General features: G+C 46.3%; 1 protein-coding gene across 1 annotated transcript in view; it reads right to left on the bottom strand.

Moving 5' to 3' along the window:
* The window catches only part of LOC142580259 (netrin receptor DCC-like), a 154682-nt gene that overhangs the window by 112132 nt on the left and 21016 nt on the right, over positions 1–21534 (bottom strand). Inside the window, exons 2-4 of the mRNA XM_075691136.1 lie at positions 16751–16858; positions 9141–9165; positions 5204–5497 (exon numbers count right to left, since the gene is read on the bottom strand). Of these exons, the coding sequence (XP_075547251.1) occupies positions 5204–5497; positions 9141–9165; positions 16751–16810 (379 nt within the window). The 5' untranslated portion in view covers positions 16811–16858. The remainder of the gene's footprint in view (positions 1–5203; positions 5498–9140; positions 9166–16750; positions 16859–21534) is intronic.

Below are 21534 nucleotides of genomic sequence, written 5' to 3'. Positions count from 1 at the left end.
AGTGGAGCCCGTCCCCGTGTCGCAACTCCACCACGCGCTGCCGCTCATTCGCGCGAGTGCTGCAGGAGCGACACGGCTGGTGTGGACTGTGCCTTCCTGTTGTTGACACGGGCCTAACTGTTTGGGAAGCTCCCGACTACTCGACCCTCGGCTTGCGTTGAGGAATAATGTCGATTTTCTACAGATTGTACGAGTACCAGCATTAGGTCATAATTTTCTGTTTGTACGCTGCGGCTTCGTTGCTCAGAGCGATGCCAGTTCGCTGTACACGACACACAAGCATCCCTAGAAAAAAAGCGGGGGGGGGGGGGGGGGTAACGAAGAAAAAACAAAGGAGCTTTAGTAGTTACTAACTATAAATAGCTAATTGTTTGCCCATCCGTCTCTAAACAGTGGAAGTAACGTGTAAAACGTTGCGCCTAAATAAAAAAAAATGTTACCCCTACTGACGCAGCTGAATCATCTTGATCAGCAGTTGAATAAGGTTTATCCAGCGCATTAGCGCCTCACCCAAGGCCACAATTTGGTCACGTTTATTATAAAGAAAAGGAAAAAAGCGCGAGAGCATGTAATCAAAGCCACATTCCAGCGTTTTGTTTATCGGCATTTACATTACACCGTCAAATAATAGCGGGTCATGGTCATGCTAAGAAAATAAAACTGCGGGTAAGACTACAGTTCTCTGAAAGGAGCCAACGATAAAGGAGAACAACGCAATTCACAATATAAGGAACGGCCTCCTACGCAACGCATCTTAAGACGACCTTTTGGAGCATAGTTTGTGCATGTGAGCACCTATGCATTTCGATAAACACACAGAGTTATGTCCTCAATTTTTATAACCAGCTGCAGGCACATATGTGCTCCAAGAGGTAGCACACAAATCGTAATCTAAGATCATGAAACGACGGTTCATCTAAATTATGTACCAAGATAATCATCACACAACAGTAGACTAAGGGTAAGCTGAGATATTCGCCTTCACTAACTTAAAGGGTACCGGAAACTGTTTTTGTCGTACCCCTGGACACAGAGGGCGTCTCTCAGGGAATGCTTTCTCACAAGAATTTCGTGTCAGTGCGCTATAACAACAACACAGGTACGAGTAGCTAAACATTACGCTCCCCTCAAGCCGCGGCGTTCTCCCTTAACTTTTACACCGTGCGGCCATCGCCATGTTCCGCCTCCTTCAAGCGGTACTGCAAGTGTTGTCTACTACCGGTTGATTTGAACCGAATGTGTTGCCCCGTCTCTTTCCTACGCAGTTTTTATCGTTAATCCTCGGCTACACGGAGTTAATTTAAAGACAAACTGCGCGCGGCAAATGGAAATGAGGCCGGCGCTAAGCACAATGTGCGCTGTTTTTTTTTTAAGCTAAAGGAAGCGAAAAGAGACAGATGCAGCCGCGGGCGTTCTCCATATTTCTGCGAGTGTAGCAATGCACAAACTACAAAGTTCTTGTTCCCGGTGTTGTTTCGCTTTAATAATCGCTGGATAACATCAAAATATTTAATACTTACGTTTACGAGTGTCTCTAAATTGCCTTCGTAAGAGTTCTTCGTAGCTGTCAGCGGAAAAAGAAAGCGTTGCTGCTTACTTGTGAATGCAGTTCAATTGACAATTTGACATTTTCGCTACTTTAGAATCTAAAAAAAGAAAAAATTACGGAGAAAAGAGAAGTGCACCCGTCGGGATTGGAACCCACACTTTCTACTTGGGAGGCGGAGACGGTACCAGCACACCTGTCAATTTTCTTTTTTATTGCCTACTTGTCATCACATGCCGGAATACAAAATTTGACTAATGCTAAATGTTCATGCCGCTAGTTAGTCAGTAGAGCCCACTAAAAGCTCTTGAGATTCGCCAATTCTTTCAACAAGCTGAACCAAATTGGCATGTAAGAGTTCCTTATGAACTTCCTTGCTGTAGCATATACTTCGTAGAAAGCTATCCCCAGTAGAGCGTACATTTACCAGTCTAAATCCAGATGGCGGTTTTCTGATGAACGTAATGACACGCTGTAAAGCACGTCCAATTTCCTTCGCAACGTTTTTCTTTTCTTTTTTGCTCATGGATCTCGTTTTGTTAGAATATTTTTCTGTTATCATTCTGTGCAACATATATACAAAAATCGGCTCTCTAACAAATGCGGACCAGCGGTTGCCGCTGAAAGCGCATTTCTTTTCAAAACTGCGGGTGAACGACCGCTGTGTTTAACAAGAAAACTAGTGTTGACATTGACGAGCACCGTTCGCGTCTCCTACAGCGTGTAGTCGCTGCAGTTTATTTATTGCACACACATGGAGTACAAGACGAGTAGGCTTATCTATGTTTGTGTTTTCTGTGCATAGTGCAGTGTACGGCAGTACCTCTGGATGGCAGCACAGCATTCCTGACTACATAAGGACGGAATAAACCCTGTTGGGCACTTGCCCGCCCGGAGAGTCGGCTGCTGTGTCATTCGCTCGCTAGACACATAGTGCGCTTAGTTTGACGTGGTGTTACTCCGTCGGGAATCTATAATTTAATTCTGGAGATTTCGCGTCCACGAATCTCCGTAGTGAGTTATGAGGGAGGCCATTTGGAGAGCTCAGGAGTGATTTTGACAACCTGGGTTTTTTTTTAACGCACACTTCAAGCACAGTATACATCCGTTTCTTGCATTCTGCCTACATAGGGATGTGGCCGCCGCGGCCGGGATTCGAACCAGCGGCCTCGTGCTCAACAGCAGAATGGCCATAACCACTGAGCCACCGCGGTTGGTAAACGCCAGCTTCACTAACAAATATATAAAATTTGAAATTGAAAGTAGCGCCATTTGCAAGAACGTCATAGGCAATTTTCTTCAATATGTTTGTTCATTATTATTCTCCCTGAGAATGAAATCGAGTAGCCAGACGATGAAGCATGCTACTTATAAGAACACCCTATGCGCCCTAGTTAACTCTACCTCCCTGAGTGACCATTGGTAAGACGAAGACTGAGTGTGTAAGTCTTAGTCTCGCCATGCCACGGCAAAATTCCGCTGCGTAAATTGCCCGATACTTCACTAGCTAAACAAAAGAGATAACGACTTAAAAAAGGTAATCAGAAGGTGTCTAGGAAGATCGTGAAGCCACACACAGAATGAGAGAGAGAGAAGAATACAGAGAAAGGCAGGGAGGTTAGCCAGAGGTAGTTCCGATTGGCTACCTTGCACGGGGGGAAGGGTTAATGGGGATAAAGAGAGGAAAAGGGCGGAAGGGGCCGACAGAAAGAGAGACGAGCATGAACAAAGCGCGTACGCTATAGAACGGTAGGGGGCGGCATTCTTAAAGTCTATCGTGAAGCCCCGTAGACCGCAGGAACCTTAATAACGCGAGTAAGGCCTTCAACGCGGATGTTCTTTCGGAGCACTGACCTAAAGCTTTGAGTTCTGATAGTCAACGCTTGTCCAACTGGTCCAGTACTCTGAACATCACTTGTCTCTGGGCACTATAGCGTGGGCAGTCACAGATATGTGCGAGCGTCTCATCGATGTTGCATGTGTCGCACGTGGGGCTGTTGGCCATTGTACTCAAAGTGTAATGGACGACAATAATGTCAATAAACTATAGTTTTGTCAAAAAGTTCATCAGTGCCAGACTTTCTTATTCCACATACTGACCATCCAGGTCAAACGTTACGGTGTAAAAAAAAAGTGCTATCAATTGTAAAGCTGTACAGCCCCGTTTCTTTGTCGGTGTTCTTCGTATACTTTTCATCTGAAGAGCGTGACAGCATATGCAGTGTGAAGCCGCTCTTGCTGGGCTATCATTTCTTTAGGCAGCCGGGTCTATAGCGTCTATAGCAAAGTTCGGCTGGCCATGTCGATTGCACTTAAAAGAGAATTAGTGTTCTATACAATTACGGCGCTAGCCAGGTGCTGCTTGCTAATGTATGTACGGCGTATATTATCAAGCACGCGCACACACGCATATTCGACACGGGGTATAGCGGCTGTGACGTCAACTACAGAAAAGATAAAAAAGGCATGACGATTACTACTGAATTGTACAATCCCTTAATTCTATCGAGCCCCCAAACATCCGGTCCAACACGTTTTGTTCGTTTATCTGCATATGACTGCATATTTTCAGAATGTGTATAATAACGTTGCAACGGCAGTGACGTCGAAATGCCGAATCGAGGCATGTGACGTAGGAAAACGATGCACGTCCTGTCCAGGATCCATTTAGACACGTGTTTCATGCATGTGCAGCATTCGATATCACAGCAACAGCTGTTCACGCTTTGTACAGGCCCTTCTTGGGGATAATTCACATTGACTCGAAAGATATACAAAACCGGACTTTTTGCGAAAGGTACTGTAGTCATAGAATTGGTGATTCACCAGTGTGCACTTGCAGAACTCGAACTGCGTTTCTGGTTTTGCGTATGGGTTTGAACCAAACTCAATTATCTGGTAATGGCGGTATCCACTAACCAACCCGATAATAAGCGGGCAACCGGCGATGCGGAAGCCGCTCGCTTTACAACGAATCCGTCGTTGCGCCCACACGTCACTTAAGCCCACAAAAGTGAATTACTCAGCAAGACTTTGCTTTGCGTCATCTTGCCTCGACCAAAATGAGCAAGAAATTATTATCTCTCTTCAACTGGGCATTGTTGTTTAGCTGCTTTAAGCGTACTGCTACGCGTTGCTACGAAAGAGTGACTTCAGAAAAAGTTGGACATCCTAACCTGCGGAATTCTTTAATAATCGTTAATCACATTTTTATGTGCCGCAGTACATAGAAATATACGGGAAAGATATTTCGCTTCTTTTTCATACAGCGAAAGCTTCGCTTTTCAACCGTTTGACCCCCTCAATTATGGAAAACTCAAAGCTGCACAGGTATGGCCAAATTCCAAGACTACGCCACTCCTGCGAAGTTTCGCACACGTAACGCTATTTCGGATCACCAAGCTTTGGGTCCTGTTTCCTAAAGCTGTCCATTCACAGGCACTCTTACTTAGCAATGCTTATGGTTTTCTTTTCCTAATTGAACACCTTGCCCTGCGGCATAAAGCCGTCAGCCACGGCAGACACATCGTTATGTTTCCCCTTCCCGACCGAAAACCCAGTGCCCGCGGCATATGGGTGCTGCCGTCGACATACACGAGGCCGCAGTGCGCCGGTTTAAGCTTAGAGGAGAGAAAAATGCAGCAGGAGGCACTTCACCTAGCGGAGCAGTGGTGAACACAACGGTGGTGGCCGGACCCTGCTGGCCTGCCAGTATGGCGACCAGTGAGACATTGTACGTAGTGTCCGGCCGCAATCCAGTGAGCCGGTAGTACAGTACGGGGTAGTTCTTCTCCGCCGCATCAAGCGCGAACCGCTGTGCGAAGACGAGCGCCGAGCCGCGCATCAGGCGCAGCTCGTAGCCGTCGGCGCCATTCGCCGGCTGCGTCCACGACAGCACGGCCGTGTCCGGTCCCACGAGGGTAGCGCTCAGGGCGCCGACGCTGCCGTCCCCTGCGGCCGAGGCGCGCCCGCTCAACGAGGAGCAGTGCTAGAACGGCGCGCGAACTGTGCGACCAGATAATGAAAATTACGCTTACGTTTGTTAGTGATCACACATCGCGAGAGATTTCAACCAGTGGGTTCCATCGTCTCGAGTTCAGTTTTCGTGCCCAGCATCAGTTTTCCTCTTTTTTTTTCCTTTTATGTCCTTTCTTTCTCAGTGTAGGTACTTAATCCATGATATCGGTATGCCCTGTTCACCGACAGCCTATTTTGTTAGACTTGATAAGCAATAACAGATAATATCAGTGAGCCGAGCGTCAGAAGCTGCGTCTTGAGGGCAGCATTTGATAGTTAAGAAGAAGTTATGTCAACTCATCGTGGCGCTGGCACAGTGTAGCAGGGGTTCCATGTGTTCCAAGTAGTCAAACACAGCTTATAATACATATGCTATTGGCGTCTGCGACACCGTTCCATGATCTCCGTGTAGAGGTGTCTAGTACGCCTCTCGCGCTGGTAATGTCTGCTGATTAATTTTACTCCGTGAACCCGAACCTCCACTGGCCTGCGCTGTCCTCGTAATGCTTAGAATTTAACTTCACGCGCAATACGAAGCGGTGAACAGCCCAGCCTCACCGATTCGACCAAGCGCAAATATCTTCTCCCTCTCCGATAAACGTGGGGATCGACAAGCGTGTAATCCCACGAGTGGCCTTGTACTTCGCGAACTACTTGATTTGGAAAGAGATGCGCCCTCTGAACTAAGGCGGTAGGGTTTTGCCGTCAAAGTGTCCTAGCTCCATGGGCTGTTGGTACTTCGCTAGCATAAATGTCGTTGAACTGGTCAAACTGCTACATACCGCGAAAAAATAAAATCTCTATGGGCATCAAACGAAGCTATTAGTCAAACCAGCTCTGTAGAAACTGAAGCTTTATGCAAGAAAAACGTGTCATTGACCCGTAAAAGGCCTTCATTTTTCTTTCTCTGCCCGAAAACTTTGCGCTTTGCGCATTTTTGACGAACTGAGGCGGCTAATTGAGCATCTCAAGGCTTCCTACAGTTGGGAGTGTCGTTGAGAGGAAGCTTCATCTCGGGCCCAATTCCGATGCCGCATATTCAGAAACATGTAAAACACAGAAATGCTTTTCTGAGGTAACCCCGGGGCCGATTTCAATTACATTTATAATGAAAATGATAAATTCAAGTGACTGCTGGAAGCGACATTCTGATTTATGTCCTGAATTTTTACAGGAATATTTAATTGTAGGTTTAAAAAATGGAAGCCCGAAGTTTTCAAGTTAGTCCCTCTGCATTAAAAGCAAATATCGCTGATCTGTAAATTGCATCCGTTAGAGCATCTAAAGCGGACTAATTTGATGCGTAAATTTACAGCTTACGCGAATCTGTTATAGTGTTAACAAATGTCTTGCAAAAGTCATACATAAGAACGGTATATTTCAGAGCGATGTATAATACATCATTTTGTCTGCTTTAGATATACTATTACGTCGTGGTTATGAGATGTAAAACCCTATAATTAATTTTTATGCAGCATTAGATGAAGTTTACAGAATTCTGATAAATTTTTCCATGGCTAAAGTTCAGAGTTCTAAACTTGATAGTTACTGCTTTCTGAATATTGGCGATTTTCGACAATTTTTTCGAAAACATTAACGAATAAACAAAAATCAACTTGCAACGGTCTCTGGATTTTTTCTTTTCTTTTCCTTTTATACAAAACAAACCTCACCCAATTTTCTGCAGTTGTTGCTGGGAAAAGAACGATTTATCCTTTCGCAAGCATTTAGATAGGCACTCCACGAGCTAAAGCTTCCGCTTAAGTTTGCAGTTGCGCGGCTAGCAGAAGGCCGCACGAGACCATCTGCTAGCCTCCGGGACAAGCGTGGCGCATTGTGGCACCACTGCCTGACTGAACCCGTCAGGCAGTGGTCCCAGGTTTAGTTCGACGAATTATTCGTCAAAGAAAATGTTTCTGATCTCCTTGCCAAGCAAACATCTTCTTTGACAAATTATTCGTCAATGAAAACGTTTGCTTTGCAAGGAGACCTGTTGACTATCTCTTCATCCTGGTAATGAAAATTTGTGATGTAACTGGTTCCTCAGAAGAAGCGGTCATCTTGATCGAAGGCGTCATCAAGGTACTAGGATATAGCAATAGCATATCTCTCGAGAAGCCAAAAAAACACAGAATAACTTTTGTTTGTTTTACTACACATATGTTAAAGATGCAGAACAGCGGTTACAGTTTGCCAGATTATGTTGCTGAAGGGTTATATATATATATATAATGAACGAGAAGAAAGGGGGTTAACCGAGGGGCCCGATTTTATTAGTCATATAAGAAGCCAACAAACATTGACACCAACCCGCCGTGGTTGCTCAGTGGCTATGGTGTTGGGCTGCTGAGCACGAGGTCGCGGGATCGAATCCCGGCCACGGCGGCCGCATTTCGATGGGGGCGAAATGCGAAAACACCCGTGTGCTTAGATTTAGGTGCACGTTAAAGAACCCCAGGTGGTCAAAATTTCCGGAGTCCTCCACTACGGCGTGCCTCATAATCAGAAAGTGGTTTTGGCACGTTAAACCCCAAATATTATTATTAAACATTGACACCAAGGACAACCTAAGGGAAATTACTTGTGCTTAAAGCACAAGTAATTTCCCCTATGTTGTTCTTGGTGTCAGTGTTTGGTGGCTTCTTATATATATATATATATATATATATATATATATATATATATAAACGAGGGTCTCAAATCCGGCAGCATTGATGCCTTCAGGTAGCATATGTCGGTTTATTGACCAGTTGCCTTCACCCAAAAAGATCACGTTCTCGTGACGCCTGCGGCAAAAAAAAGGACGTTCCACGTCCGCCGCCAAGGTCTGAGTGGTGGCGCTGGCTAACACTCCCAGGGTTCTTCTAGGACACAAATACCCAAGAAAGTGGATGGGAAAACGACGCCACGGTCGCTCAATTGGTAGAGCATCGCACGCGAAATGTGAAGGTTGTGGGTTCGGTTCCCACCTGCGGCAAGTTCTTTTTTCATCCACTTTAATTTCCATTCATTCATCGTTTCTTTGTTTCATTCATTAAGCTCAAGTAATTTCCCCGATGTTGTCCTTGATGTCAGTGTTTGTTGGCTTCTTATGATATATATATATATATATATATATATATAGTTCTCTCTGCATTAAAATAGGCAAATGCGAATGCGAGAGCATTGCGACCATCGTCTGGATCTTTGTCCACTCCTGCGCTGCACCGACTGCTGCCACTGCAAACATTGCTACTTCTAAACAATTAAGTATAAGAGGCAGGAACGCCAAGTCTATTTGGTGCAGCTAGTAGCCCGATTGGCAAGCTTCCACAGGGACATTGTGTCGCGCTTGTTTAGAACATATAGAGCTTTTGATTGGACAAACACCAGAGTTCAAGCGTTTCCCTGGCACAGAATTAAAATGCAGCTCGCTACTGTAGGCAGCTGCATTCACGCATCTATCATTTCAAAAGCATGAAAAACTTGTAAACTAGTTATCCACTTATGCTGTGTGCTACAGCTACTTCATTCGAGAAGTGAGAAACTAGTTAATATCTTTTCATAGGTAAGCAAAAAGACTGGGACGTTGCCTCACCTGTAGCAGCCACCAAGCGAAGCATCTGGAAAAGAAGAACAGCTCCTTGACATCACTTGCGTGGTGTATTTCACCAGCAAGAGGGCAGAAGTACGACTGCCCAAGCAGAGCGAAGAATTGTTATCCTACCCTTTATTTCATTATGACTGAAATCATCAAAGGAATACCAAGTGTGATCGAACAGCACAATTAAGAATGAAATTGGAGATAGAAAATGCTTTTTTATGTTTAACATTAGTTCGAAAGAACTACGGCAGTGATGTACCGGGGTCTCTCAGTCCTTACACTCACTGTCCAGAAATTTCTATCATCCCTCAATTTCTTTGATTTAATACGATGGCTGGCTTCACGAAAATGTCTACATCGGAATGTGCGTAATTAGTTCATTTAAGAAATAAAACTGCATGCGTCGCAGAAATATGCGAGCCTTGTCCACTGCTTCCTTGCTTTTGACCACTTAATCCCGGCCTGTTGGTTTGACCGCTGGCACCACACATGACGTCTGCATTGTGGGTGAATGCTTAGGGAAGCGCACCACGATACTGGTTAATACGACGATTATTTTCATTTTAATCGTACATCAGGCACAACAAGTAGTGCATATATATATATATATATATATATATATATATATATATATATATATATATATATATATATATATATATATATATATATATATATATATATATATATATATATACACAGAAATGGCGATATAGATACAAGCATGATAGGTGAGCATATTCATATACTACGAGAAATTGTGGTGGCACATTCATCACCGCCATCCTGCTTCAATGTGTGCAAATTATATTATTTTCTTATAGGACAGTAAGAGCGATATTCAGCTTCTGGCAGACAGTGAAAAGCAGGGTGAAGCTCTATAGGATATGAGTTTAGTGTTAACAAATGAGGCTTCATGGTGTTTAACGATACTGTTGAGCACTTGGTAACAACACAAGAAAATTGCACACTTATTATAGGGGCGCATACCTAGGAGTACAGATTACCGACATAAATGGATAGCTGAAAAAGTATGTAAAAGTAATCAAAGTGAAAGTCAACAGAAGCGCGCTCATAATGCAAGATAGAGCGCTATAAAAGAGTGTTGAAGAAGCCGAGTCGAGCCAATGATTGTAGTTCCCATTATTCTGCTGACGGCTTAACTGAAGAAACCCGCATAGGCATTAGTATAGCCGCCGCAGTTTTACCTGAAGTAAGTTTTTGGAACTCTACAGAAGCCACTATATAACAATTCTCATTCGTTATAGCTGCCCATATAACAGGTCGGCGCCTTCACTGTCATCATCACGACTATGCCGTCTGCGCGTGACCTTCCGGACGACATCTTATACGTGCGAACGGATTTATGAACGCGGTCCTGCTTCAGTAGACGCGTGGCCTGTCACACGCCTTATGCTGCTACACACCAGTTCGGAGCACTTTCACGCAAGCAAATGCCGTTAGCGAGCCTCCGATCGAAGAGGTTCACGTCGCGCTTACCGGCTATAAATAAAAACACGGGCAGGCCGTTGCAACAGCGACATGAGCCAAGCTCGAGCGAGCAGCCGGCGTTGAACGCGGGTGCAAGATTCCGTTGCACACGCTGCTTGCTCTAGGCACCCACGTGAAGTTGCAATGTCTTGCCACCGCGAGGCCGGCACTACGGTCGATCGATCACTAGGTGATTGATCGCACTTACACACCCTAGCATGTACCACTTGGCGGCTCTTTCACATCCGTAAACACACAGAACTTGCTGGCGTCGCGGTCGGGTGTAGGAAGAAGCAATCATTGCACCACATAGCGATTCAAGAGAAAATGTTAGACAACGATTTGAAGATCGAAGAAGTACGCCTGAACTTCTTGAAAGTATAGGAAAGAGGGAGAAGAGAAAAAATCCTGCAGTGCGAATACTTCCGGTCTTAGCTTGCCTAAGGAATACTACCGTGTAGGGACCCAATGTTTTCCTCACGCTTAAGAAAAAGAGAAGGCGTGTACGTAAAGAGCGAAGTTGAGCTACGTTCTGCGCTGATTTATGTGCGCGCGCATCTCTGCGGAACTCTGCGAGTGACCTAGAAAAAAAACTGTTTTTACGTCAAAATGTGAATGTGGTTCTGCGAGGTCACTCTTGCCACATGGTTCTTGTCACATGGTTAGATATTTCAACGTGGTTTAGTTTCCTTTAGAGCAAAGTTGCCTAGAGAGCAGCCATGTCTGTGTGCCATCAAGGTGATGTATTGTTTCAATCTCACTCCAGTTACAAGTTACAACCTCGGCTGATGTTTTGTTTTCCAGGGCCGTATAGCAGCCAAATCAATTCTCACTGCGAAGACGATAGATGCTAGGAGACTCTCTGCGCACTTAAGCCTTGACAACAATTCAAGAGTATACCACGTGCGCATAAGATGGAACACCAAAACATGCAGCTCAGGGTTTAGCTCCTGTGTCTACGACAACCATGCAGCACTAATCTTAGAAGCTTGCGCCGTGGTGTTGTATCACGGAGAATGAACGCTCGCGATCGCCATTGCTGGTGCGCCAGAGGCAGCCTTCATGCGCCAGCGCCTCAGTCGCGAGTTGGAGTCGGCAAGTTGGGTCGCTCTCGGTTGAAACGTGCGACTACTCTGACTGTGCGTGTTTCCTCACTTGCTTCCTTTATTGATTATCTTACTGATTTACATTCGATAGCGCTGATCGTTTTTCGGTCTGTTTGCTTGAGTGCGATGTGAACAAGGAATTTATTAGAAATAGCAATAATTAGTTAGCAGCGATCTGATGCCCCTGCAGGAGCTTACGCGGCTGCCTCGCCGAGCTGCCTTGCTGACTACGCGACGGAGTCGGATGCAGTGGCCAGCTAAGACGGCTGCTAGTGCACCAGCGTTTACTGTGCCAAGCGCTAGGCACGGCCGGCCATGAGGAGAAGCGCGCTCTCAGTCACGTAGCCTCCACCACGGCGCGCGCGGAAAGAGTCAGCATCAAGCCACCACCCTTCTCCGATCACCCTCGCCCGCCATCCCGCGAACCTGCAGCATACGGCGCGCGGGCCTTACATTCTTATGGCAACTTGGATTTTATAAGGAACATCCCAGTGACGGAAAAAAATTACCTCGAGTGTCCATATATTTGCTATTACAATAGAAATAACTACCCTTTTGAGAAGCGTATCCAAAAGCACCATGCATGCGGTAAATGATGCGCGTCCCTCTAGTTATTTTTGTTCTACGAGGCTGGTGCATTATTTTTTCCTTTTCTACATCCCGCATATCGATCTTCCCATTTCTCCGACATTAAATACCATTTTATCTTCAACTGTTGTAGTTCGTTTGCCGTAATGCTCAGAGTACTTCTGTCGTAAACCGTACAGAAGCACTGACATAAGTCGACACTGACGTCATAGCAGAGACTGGCTTTGTGCTGTGATATCAAATGTCTCGCAATAACTAATTGCTGTTTCTTTAACATTATGACAGTCATAAATGTCAAATCATCTCATTTAATTATTATCAGAGGACTCCCACGCTTTGAAAATAGCGTGCGTGCAATTCCCCACAGCCCATAGCCATGCTTATCATAGCCGAAATGTGGTAACTTGCTATATGGTGGCTGCTCGGCGTTTTTCGAAAGAATTCCGCGCACCTATCCTACGTCTTTATTACACTTCCCGACTTTTCTTTTGCTATTGTTTTCAACTATTCAGATATCGTTTTCTTTTCTTGTTTCTTTTTATTATATGTTACTTCTCACATACGGTAGTTAGTGTGCTTCACACACAGCTTATGCGCACTTAATTTTCCACAACTATGTATCTGAGTTTATACGCTTGTGGTTGTTTTGTCTTGTTCATTTTTATGTTCCCGAGACAATATCTCTTTCTGTTCCCTTCCCTCTCTCCCCCTTCATGCAATAGCGTCTAACGAATGTCCTTTAGAGTATAATGACTACATGATTTTATAAGCTGTAAAGTCAGAAGAGAACGGCACTACGACTACCTGTATTCATTGAAGACCAGGATCACGAAAAGGAAAGCTATAGAAAGATAAAAAAACGCGTTCTAGCGCATACGGCAGGCACTCCCAAATCACGACCAGTAGCTTACAATTATTTTTGAAAACTGCTCAATCATTACATTGCACTAGTGCTCACCTATGGGGTGGAAACCTGCAGAATAAGAAAGAAGATTGAGAAGGGCCGCGCAGAGGGGCGGAGAAACAAAAGATGATAGCCGTAACGGTAAGGGACAAAAGCTTATTTTTTTAATTATGAGGTTTTACGTGCCAAAACCACTTTCTGATTATGAGGCACGCCGTAGTCGGGGACTCCGGAAATTTCGACCACCTGGGGTTCTTTAACGTGCGCTTAAATCTAAGTACACGGGTGTTTTCGCATTCCGCCCCCATCGAAATGCGGCCGCCGTGGCCGGGATTCGATCCCGCGACCTCATGCTCAGCAAAAGTTTTTTTAAACATTTAATTTGTAGCATTTTTCGTGCTGACGCACGAAGTCAATGGACGATCTATACGGATTGCTAGACGCCTACAAAAGAAAATCCACCGCTGGTTAGATAAACTCGAGTCACAACGCTGGACTGCTTTCTTTGAATCGCTAGACCCTCGTAAGCCCCTATCGCACTCATGGAGGACGTCAAGGTTCGGTCATTTCGCTCACTATCTTCAACATCTGTATGTTCGGCCTCTCGAGGAAGCTGACCCAAGTGCAACGTATCAAACACACCATGTACGCCGACGACATCACGATCTGGTGCACAGGCGGTAGCGAAGGGCAAGTGAAAAAATTATGGGGTTTTTACGTGCCAGAACCACTTTCTGATTATGAGGCACGCCGTAGTCGGGGACTCCGGAAATTTCGACCACCTGGGGTTCTTTAACGTGCGCTTAAATCTAAGTACACGGGTGTTTTCGCATTCCGCCCCCATCGAAATGCGGCCGCCGTGGCCGGGATTCGATCCCGTGACCTCATGCTCAGCAAAAGTTTTTTTAAACATTTAATTTGTAGCATTTTTCGTGCGAAAAACACAACTTGAATATGAGGCACGTCGTAGTGGGAAATTCCAGACTAATTCTGAACAGCAGAGGTTTTTTTTAATGTACACCTGAATCTGAGCCCACGGAGCGCGTTTTTGCATTCCGCCCCCATCGGAATGCAGCCGCCGTGGCCTGGAAGGAGTCCGCGACCTCGAGCTCATGGGCGCAACGCTATAGCCACTCCGCTACAGCGGCGGTTCAGAGACAGGAAGACGGCGATGTGGATTAGAGAGCAAGCGGGTTAAGCTGATATTGCAGTTGAGATTAAGTGAAAGAAGCGGAGATAGGCAGGCAATGTAACGCGTAGGGCAGATGACCCGTGCTCTTTGAGAGTAATATAATGGGTGCCAAGGAAAGGCAAACGACGTCGAGGATCGTATAAGGTTAGGTGTTTCGACGAGATTAAGGTCAGGATGCTCTCGGCTGACGCAAAGTGGGCAACTGGAGATTGCTGGCAAAAGCCTTCGTCATGCGGTAGACATTAAATACAATGCTGATGGTCATGACCATGGTGATGATGATGCGCAAGGTTGCTGCGTAATCCTTTTCAGCTTATGTCAGTTGTGTTTGTGTCATGAACTGATTCAATGAGAACACTGAATGAGGGCATGTAAAACGGGCATCTCTGCGCGTGCCAGAGGCAAACATTAAATCAGGCTATCGAGGCAGGGTTGTGGTCTCAGAACTCTCTCAGCATTTCATCAGCAAAGGAGTGTCGTAGTGGAGTATGTCTGACGTCACCAATTTCGCGATACATTCGCGTGTTTCCCTCGCAATTTCCCAAACCATCTCGTCACAGCAGCAGGACGCCATAGCCAATGAGCCGCCACTGGGGGTGATTAACTGAAACTAATTAGTGAACTTTTTCTCACACGTCCAAAGTGCAACATTGAAGCCCGTCAGTTCTCACAAATTTAACAGGAATCCTGAAAGTGAGTGAGACTGGACTGCCGGCAACGTGTCCCTCGGAGTTGTAAATATAAAGGTCATTAGCAAACATTTTTTTTTTCAACAAAGTACAAAACAAGGCGACCGAAACGAGCCGAAAAGCGGCCTTAGCATGGTGGTTGGAACGCTGGGCTTAAGAGAACATGATCACTGCTTCGAGCCGAGAGAAACCTGCTCGGATATTTCCGTTACTTCACGTAGCGCCTGAACGACCGAACGAGCGAGCGAGCGAGCGCACACAAAGGGCCCATTTCTATAGCGCATGACTACGCTTACAAGTAAAAGGATCAAGTGGAGGGCTGAGGGTGACGCACGCGATCTTATTGACGATTATCGCACAATTTGTGATGTCCGCTCATAATGTGACCACATGCCCACCGAAGGTAATCATTTCATCTTAAATGCTATCTTCTTGTTAACTGGAGAGTTTCCTCGCTGAAACATAAGGTATTTCGATTTGCTAAGTCATCAACAGCGACTGGCGGCGCACATCATTACACCGACTGCCTGGCAGTACAGAACGTACTTTCGGCAGTTCTAATACTCAATTATAACTGTAGAGTGTGCAGAATCTCGAATCGCAAATATTACGGCTCAATATTCGTGAATAGTATGACGTCATACCATTTATGCAAAGACCCCAGGTTTTCTTTTTCGTTTTTTTTTTTTTTTGCGCAGATTCATTTGTGGCTTACGGCCTTATTGTTGTTGAGGTGCCTTGTAATTCAACGAAGTAGCAAATAAAACGAGCGCCATATTCAAAAAGCCTATCGTTCGTACAACTGGACGGCTCCCTTGCTGATAATACTGTCACCATCGAGTTTGGTCGACGCCAGTCGTGATACCGAACATATTTGCGAAAGCAGCGTACCTACTGAGTTTCACGAAAGATGGTCCGCACGGACGAAAAGCGTTTATTCAGATTCAGCTGTTTATTATCAAGAGGTATTATCGTCGCGTTGCCTCAGTAGTTACAACGTTCTACTGCTAACCATGAGGTTGCGAGTTCGAATCCTGGCCGAGAGGCCACATTCCGGTGGAGGTTAAATGGAAAAATTCTTATGTACTTGTATTTATGCGCACGCTGAAGATACCTCCGGTGACTAAAATTAGTGCGGCACCTCCCGCTACAGCTTACCTTAAAGACCCAGTAGTTAATGGCAAGATATGTTTGACCTCTTTTAGAGAAAACTGCAGCAGTTTTCATATAAAAACACATGGAAGTACTGTGCTTTCTCCAATATTTATTTTTCTCCCCAAGTAACTGAATGGGGAAATTGGTAGGAGTTGGCAGGAAGCAAAATCAATTGAAGTCATAGCGCTGGATTGACAGGGACATGAATGACGACAGGACGTGCGCACGTCCTGTCTTCTTTCATGTCCCTGTCAATACAGCACTATGACTTAAATTGACGCAACGAACGAACTAGCCCAAAAATCTACACTTCAGGGAGCCCCCTAAAGCTGCTCCACAATAATTTCGTTTTCTATTTCATTTCTCACGGATGCGTCATTCCCACCAGAGCGTTTGTAAAGTACGACTCCCCGGTTTCAGCACGCACTCACGGCCCCACGTACGAAGAAAGCTTGATGAGTGGATGGACACGTTCTCACCTCGAGCAAGACGCACGCCGCTGCTCCGCGCAGCGAAAGAGGCCGCTCTCGCCACGTCATGACTTCGGGTGCGGCCTGCTTCGATCGAGAGGGGCCGGTCAAAGGCAACTGCGGCAGGCAGAAATGACGGAACGGCACTTGAGTCGGCTCTGCTAGCCCGTCGCGCCAAGTATTGCTGAAAGTTAAAGAAATAATATGGGTATGGCCGGGGTGCCTGGCGAGTCGCAGGATACGAAAGGTTTACGGCTGGCTGCCCTGAAGGCTTGTTTCTGTATCAACGTCATGCGAGTAATGATGATCATCCCAGTACACTTGGGCAACCTTGCTACCTGCTTCAACGAATGGTGTACAGTAAGCGTTAGTGAGCAAGCAACGGCCGTATAAGCCTTTCTTCTCGCTCTTGTCCATGAACGCCGGCCAAGCTGAAAATAAATCAACGAAATACAGGCTATAGCGATTCTATTCTTTTCTTCCTTCCTTTCATGAAAACCTGGATACCTATAAGTACATGGCATTAAAAGCATTGTGCAGGTTGTCTTGCATGGAAAATGCGCTGCCCAATAGGATTACGGGCTGCACAGGGCAGCATGGGGGCATGCGCATGCTCTATCTGCGAATTAATGTTGTGACGCCTGCCATTGATAGCAATGAGCTGTGCGATTTGTGGCTATGAGGCATGTAGACAGTCCATGTGCATACAGGCTTCCATGTTTATACACACTTTCATATAGTTGTGTGTAGACATAGGGAGTAGCATGTAAAAATAATATATCAGGTTTGTACGTAACTAATTACATGTAATTATTTACTTGTAATCAATTACGTTTTCCGATAATTTTGCAATTTAGCGAATACTTTGTTGAGTCGGTAACGCTCACTTTAATTCAATTACTTTCTTCCGTAACCAATTACATATAACCAGTTACATTTCTGAGAAAACAAGTTATAACAGGTGAAGCAGCTTTGAGCACATAAATTTGGTGGAAATTCCAGAGTCCAAAGGGATGAAAGCACGTACGCGGGTTACCTCCTTCCCAAGATCAGCGTTCTGCAGTATCTTCAGTATGGCAGGCTTGCAGATTTGCGCTATTGTTTTTTTAGAAGCCCGACCTCCGAGTTTTTTCTCTTATACGTGGACTGTCGTTAAACGGAACGTCAAGGGGCCAGTTAGATAAGTTTCGTTCATCAGGAGTTTCATGTACCGAGAGATTGATCTCAATGGTGCCCAAAGTTCCCTTTTGAAAGGAGCAGATACGTGATTGCCAATAGTACAGATGTAACAGATATGGTCACAGAGGTCTTTTTCTTACAAAGTTTTTATTTGCACGTAGCTGCTGACTAGAGCTATTAGCGCAAAACATCATTACGAAAAAAAGATGAAAAAAGTCATTTCGGTAAGAAAAAATTGCAGTTCTAGTCAAGCAACCGCTCTTGAAGCCACCGGTAACATTGATCTTTGTGTCCTACGTCAGCGCATTGTGCTGCCATTTCTCCGTTAACATCGGAAACACTAAGCAAGCTAACGGCTGACTGATATTTTGACAAAAAACAATATCACAGCACGCCACGACCACGGTAGAGCGACGCTAATTTCCGCACCATCAAAAGCCAGCAAAAGCCGCCTTGGAGATAACGCAGTGACTGGCAAGGAAACTCGGACAGGAAATGCGCAAACATTAAAGCCTGTCGCGATGCCGCTGAAATTGGCCACTCGGTTTCATTCTCGCTACTATATTGAGTTGCGTTTAATCGGAGTTTAAAAAATCTGGGGCGGAATCCACTAAGCGAACTTACGAACAAATTTTGGCGTAAGAAAGATATTACGAAAAAAGCGCATTCACAAAGCTAAAATTGTTCTTAAGATCATAAAAGTTGCGCTGCCCGCCACTGCAAAGACGGGCGCTGTAGTCGAAAAAAATGTGTATATGTAAGGTGTTTGGGATCGGACTGCTGGTACGATCTGTTGGGAACTCGGCGCTGACGCCCGTGGTTGTACCTGGGTCGCAAGCCCCAAGGGTAGCGTTGGCCTGGCGGCCTGGGGTACAACTGGAAGCATCCGAAGGTCCCGGCAAAGCATGAGTCGACTGGTAACAACGAAACAACTTGTTTATTTTAACATCGCAAAGAGTTGGCGGTCAGGTTTGACCGTAGTAGAGAGACGGGAGAGCACTTCACTCAACAGAAGAAATCGGAGCCCTCCCTTTGGCGTCCGGGGGCAGCTGTTTTTATACTCTCGCAGTTGAGGGCAAGAAGGAACCCCTCAAAAGACGAGCACGTGAATGTACAATGGGCTAATGGTGACGCACACTGTCGTAGCGATGCCGTAGCACCATGTCGAGCACGATCTCGTAGCACCCTGTCGTGGCGCTGCCGGTCGGACACAATGACTGTAATGAGAAGATGGTCCCTGCTTTGGCATCGCCTGTTTCGGGCACAATGACTGGAACGAGATCCCTGCTTTGGCATCGCCTGTTTCGGGCCCAATGACTGGAATGAGATCCCTGCTTTGGCATCGCCTGTTTCGGGCACAATGACTGGAATGCGAGGATGATCCCTAGGCGGTCGCATCGCTGCAGTCGCGCCTGGAAACACCTGGCGATGAGTGTTGCGGCGACGACGATCGGGCCAAAATGTCTGCCGCCCCGCCGCAGTCGCGCCGGCAAAACCACGTGTCGCAGGCGAAACGCAACAGACCGCCCCGCCGGGGGAAGGAGATCCCGATGGACAGGGGACTGCATCCGCTGTCCGGAGGGATGTCGCTCGATGATGCTCATAACCGAAGTCGGGCGTCCCTCGACGTTTCTTGAGCGCAGCGCACAGAGAAGGCCTCGTTCTCTCGTTCAGGTTCGCACGGGACACTGCAAAGTGACTTCGGGAGAGTTCACATTTTTGTTCTCGTTCCCGGCAAGCGTTAGAACTACGCTGAAACTCAACCACTCAGTCAGCAAGCACGGCACAACCCTCACTAAGCCCTGCCAGGCTCTTTCCCCTTTTTATACCACTGCCTAGTTCCTTACAGTAGTCTAGCATCACTCAGAACGCGTCCACAAATTGAAAAATTGCACTAGAAAGCATATCATCACTTTGAAACACTAAACAAAAGCAATATGTTAAAAAAAATCCTGCCTCAGGAAGAAAAACATCAGTAACAAACAATTTTGAGGCTGATTCCTACGTTAGGGGCTTCGACTTAAGCCATCGGCGTTACCGTTGAGACTCCCCTTTTTGTAACGCACCTCAAAGGAATATTGTTGTAAAGCGAGGCTCCAGCGCAGGAGGCGGCCATTTTTGGGAGAGATGGTCTGCAGCCATTGGAGAGGGCAGTGATCCGTCTCAATGATAAACCTCGAGCCGGCTAGATAGCATGACAATTTCTGAACGGCCCACACGAGACACGCACACTCTTTCTCGGTGGCGCTATACGCCTGCTCACGACTGGTCAGCTTACGACTAGCATACAGGACGGGGTGTTCTACTTCTCCATTTTCCCGTTGGCACAGTACAACGCCCATGCCTCGCTCACTAGCATCGCACTGAACAATGAACCCTTTTGTATAGTCTGGCGATCGTAGCACAGGCTGGCTTGTTAGGGCACTCTTTAGGGCGCTAAAAGCTCTTTCCTTTGTCTCGTCCCAGACGACTGTTTGAGGCTCTGTCTTTCTTAGAGCATCCGTCAGGGGAGCCGCGATATCAGAGTACCTAGGGATGTACCTCTGATAGTAGCCGGCGACACCCAAGAACGACCGAATATCGGTCTTGGTGCGCGGTTGCGGAAAGTCTCGCACAGCGGCCACTTTTATTTCAGAGGGGCGGCGACGACCCTGACCAATCACGTGACCGAGGTAGACAACCTCGGCCTGTGCTAACTGGCACTTAGGAGCCTTGACTGTCAAGCCCGCTTCGCGCAGGCGGGTTAGCACTGCCCGCAAGTGTGCCATATGCTCAGACCAGGATGCGGAGAATATCGCTACGTCGTCTAGATACGGTAAAGCGAATTCTTGCTGTCCCCGCAACACTTTATCCATGAGACTTGAAAAACAGTATGGCGCGTTCTTCAAACCAAAACTCAACACTTTAGGACGGAATGTTCCCATTGGTGAAATGAACGCCGCATACCTACTAGCCTCTTCTGTAAGTGGAACCTGCCAATAACCCCTGACAAGATCTAGGGTGGAAATAAACTGAGCGCTACTAACTTTCTCAAGGCGCTCCTCGATGTTAGGGATCGGATAAATTTGATCCTTAGTGATGGAATTAAGCCTGCGGTAGTCGACGCAAGGACGAGGTTCCTTGCCCGGTACCTCAACTAAAATCAAAGGGGAGGTATAATCACTCTCACCTGCCTCAATAACACCGAGCTGTAGCATTTTCTTTACCTCAGCCTCCATAATATCGCTCTGGCGGGGTGACACCCGATACGCCTTGGATCGTACTGGCTCTGTGGAGGCAAGTTCTATATCATGGGTAAGTACAGAAGTCCTACCAGGCCTCTCAGAGAACAGACCTTGAAACTCTTGTAATAGCTGGTGTAGTTCGGTTTTCTGCTCGGGCGACAGCGGTGCTTTACTGATAAGGTCACTAATGACTTGACCGGTGTCTTCCCTGTTCGTCACTGAGCCTAGTCCCGGAAGCTCGACCGGAAGCTCTTCAGGAACGTTTACCATCATGCACACCACTGCTTCCCTTTGTCTATAAGGTTTGAGCAGATTACAGTGGTAAACTTGCTGTGCTTTCCGCTTTCCTGGCAGACTTACCACGTAGTTAACGTCCGACAGTTTCTGAAC

This window comes from Dermacentor variabilis, chromosome 1, assembly GCF_050947875.1.
Source record: "Dermacentor variabilis isolate Ectoservices chromosome 1, ASM5094787v1, whole genome shotgun sequence".
NCBI lineage: Eukaryota > Metazoa > Arthropoda > Arachnida > Ixodida > Ixodidae > Dermacentor > Dermacentor variabilis.
Note: the sequence above shows the minus strand (reverse complement) of the source record. Positions and strands in the feature narration are given on the sequence as shown.